This window comes from Theobroma cacao, chromosome 2 (genome assembly GCF_053813885.1).
Source record: "Theobroma cacao isolate CCN51 chromosome 2, ASM5381388v1, whole genome shotgun sequence".
Classification (NCBI taxonomy): domain Eukaryota; kingdom Viridiplantae; phylum Streptophyta; class Magnoliopsida; order Malvales; family Malvaceae; genus Theobroma; species Theobroma cacao.
The window spans coordinates 37,168,115-37,171,480 of NC_142640.1; the positions used below are offsets into that span (position 1 = coordinate 37,168,115).

The following is a 3,366-nucleotide window of genomic DNA, read 5'->3' on the forward strand; positions in this document are numbered from 1 at the left end:
TTACTTGGAGCCTATTTAAGGAACCTTTTTCAAAGGTTTTAAGGGGGAGGCAACAAACAACTATTCTGGAGATTTGGAGCCAAGAACAAAGCAAGAAAACAAGAGAATTGGATGGAAAATCAAGATCACAAAGCTCCAACTATTAGTTTTCTCTCTTTACTTTTATGTTTTTCTTATTTTCTTTGACTTGGATTAATGGTTAATTTTCTTTGGATGAAGTTTTTATTAGATATTATGAGCTAAATTTATTTTTCTAAGATTGCAATTGAACTCACATGTAATCTAAACTTTAATCTCTTTCTTGCTTATCTTTAATGGGATTTGAATTGTTTATTCCAATTTGTTCCTAATGCTTTTAATTGCTTGATCACCAATAAAACTGATTTAAGAACCTAAACAAACTTGGGAAAGGAAGTTTAGTGTAGACTAAAATTGGTATAGCATATGATCATATTAATTGATTTGTGTATAGGATAGGGATATACCTAAAGGCCTTATGTAGCTAGATTAGAGCCTGAACTTAATGAGTTTGTTTTAATTTCAATTCACATAGGGATATATTGTTTTGGTTAAAATAGATATTTTTATAAGATAAGTTGGGAGACCTTTATAAATAATTGAGGACTTTAGGGTAGCAATTTAACCCATTGAAATAATTTAAGGAAGAGAGTTAAGATTTAGATAAAGTGTGAGGGATATTGTAACCCTAGGCTTGTTTGATTTGATTTTTACCCAATTATCTTGTTCCTTTGATTTCTCTTTTTAGTATAAATTTTGGTTGATTAATTTCAGTTAATTAATTTAGTTATTTGAATTTGATTATTTGGATAAGATTAAATTATTCTAATTTTAGTACTTAGTAAAATTTTAGATCAATTCTCTATGAGATCGATACTCTGCTTGCTTATATACTATCTATTCGATACGTATACTTACGTAGTAGAATTTTAACTGACAATTTGGCTTTGCTATTAAAAAGGATCCTTAGTTGTTATCCCTTGAAAAGTTAGGATGATTTCTCTAACTAGGATTGTAGGTGTTGGAATATGGATTATTCTTTGCCTATTAAAATTTTTAACAAATTGTGCAAATTCGGCAATAATAGCGTTGACACCTAATGTATCAATGTTCTTGGTGAGAGCAGCCAATTGTGAAGTCAAGGCATTAATTGCATCAAGCTCATGAATACCAGCAATTTTTCTTGGACCCAATCTCTTAAATGGCCATTAATAATTGTTGGAAGCCATCTCCTTAAACAAATCATAAGCCTTATCAATGGATTTACTCATAAGTGCACCTCCAACTGTAGCATTAATGGTGGTTCTAATTAGTCCAAGTAAACCATTATAGAAAGTCTAAACTTGCAACCATTTAGGTTACCTATACTGAGGACATCTCCTAAGCAAATCCTTATACCTCTCCTAAGTCTCATACAGTGATTTAGAATAAAATTGTGCAAAAAAGGTGATGTCATTCCGCATCTCAACTATCTTAGTTGGTGGAAAATACTTAGCCAAGAATTTCTGAGCCAAATCATCTCAAGTACTAATGGAACCAATTGGAAGTGAATATAACCAACTCTTTACCTTGTCTCTTAGTGAAAACGAGAAAAGCCTCAATCTAATGGCATCATTTAAAACACCATTGGTCTTGAATGTATCACAAATCTCCAAGAAATTCACAATATGTGGATTAGGATCATCATTCGATAATCCCCCAAGCTGAACTAAAGTCTGAATCATTTGAATGATTGCTGGCTTAATCTCAAAGTTATTGGCTTGGATGGTAGGTCTATGGATGCTAGAATGAAGGCCTTGAAAGAAAGGTACAACATATTCTCGCAATGACTTGTTCTCTTCTTGTTGATTAGCCATTGATTTAGGGTGAGTTGAACCTTCTGAATTTTCTCGTTAAAGTTTTCAAAAAGTCTTTTCGCTTATGGATCAAAAGGAACAATCTCCAAACTTCTCACTCTTCGCATACAACGATCAAAAGTACCTGAAAATAAAGAAAATAAAAATTTAAATTAAGACTAAGATTGCTTGGTATTAATATTAACAAAAAAATTTTGAAACAATTCCTCGGCAAGGTGCCAAAAAGTTTCTTGTTGAATTTACCACGCAAGTACACATATTGTTAACAAGTAATATAATAGAAAGTAAAGTTCATTCCCGTAGAGAATTGCCCAAATCTTTTTACTAAGCACTAAAATTCAAACAACTTAATCTAATCTAAACAAATGAATTTTAAACTACTGAAAATTAAAGTAACAAAATTTAAAACTATAACTGAAAACAAAAATAACAACTTAACTAGAATCAATCAATCAAAAGTCTAGAACCACAGTATCCCCTCAATCTTTCATTTGAATCTCTTCTACTCTCTCTTTGCATACTAGATAGGCTTAAGTTGTTAACCTAGAGTTTTAATATATTTATAAGTCTCTTCTAATGTTCTTATAAAAATATCTTTCTTAACCAACTTACTATATTCCTATGCAAATTGAAATTAAGAAAGACTCATTAAGCTTAGACTCTAATCTTGGCTACATATGACATGTAAGTGTATTTTTACCCCACACATGAATAAAATCAATCATCTAATGCAATTAATATTGAACATATGCTATTTCATCCATAGCTTAGACTAAACTCCCTCTTCCAGTTCCATTTAGGTTTCCAAATCAATCTAATTGGTCATCGATCAATCAGATGCATTAAGAACAAGATTGAAATAAACAACTCAAACACCATTAATCATAAGTAAGAAAGAATATTAAAAATTCAGATTACACATTAGGTTCAATCATGATTCTAGATTAAAAATTTTAGTTCCACATATCTAATAAAAGCATCATCCAAAAAAAGAAATTTAACCATCAAAACTAAAAAAGAAAGTACAAAGATAACAAGAAAAGAAAGAACTCTAATATTTATCAAGTCTTTAATATCTTCCTTATTTTCCTTGCTTTCTTTCTAGCTTAAATGCCTCTTTTTCTTTAAAAAAACCTTGCCTAATTCTTACTGGAGCAAGCTCTGAAAAGGGAATTAAATAAAGCTCGAATTTGTGTCAAAATAGAAGTCCAATTGCACAAAAACTCTTCTTATAACACCCCATACCATCATATAGAAGCCGACAAGACCTTATCGATGAAACAAAGGGTTGATTGATATAAATTTAAGTGCTAAGGAGTGGTGACAGGTGAAAAGGATATCTTGGCATAAAATAATATTTTATTAATAAAATATTATTAAAATATTAATATTTTATCCATTGTTGAAATTAGTCATGAAGGAGGACTATATGACCAGTCTAAGTGGGGGAAAAGAAGTAAGAAAGAATTTGGAAGAAAAACAATGTTAGTGG

General features: G+C 30.5%; 1 protein-coding gene across 1 annotated transcript; it reads right to left on the reverse strand.

The window, feature by feature from the left end:
* Positions 1-1,226: 1,226 nt before the first annotated feature.
* LOC148764219 (uncharacterized) lies at positions 1,227-1,874 on the reverse strand. Its single transcript, XM_088803560.1, has 2 exons — positions 1,587-1,874; positions 1,227-1,355 (listed from the first exon to the last, which is right to left on the reverse strand). The coding sequence occupies exons 1-2, from the start codon at positions 1,872-1,874 to the stop codon at positions 1,227-1,229; spliced, it is 417 nt and encodes a 138-aa protein (XP_088659686.1).
* Positions 1,875-3,366: the final 1,492 nt, after the last annotated feature.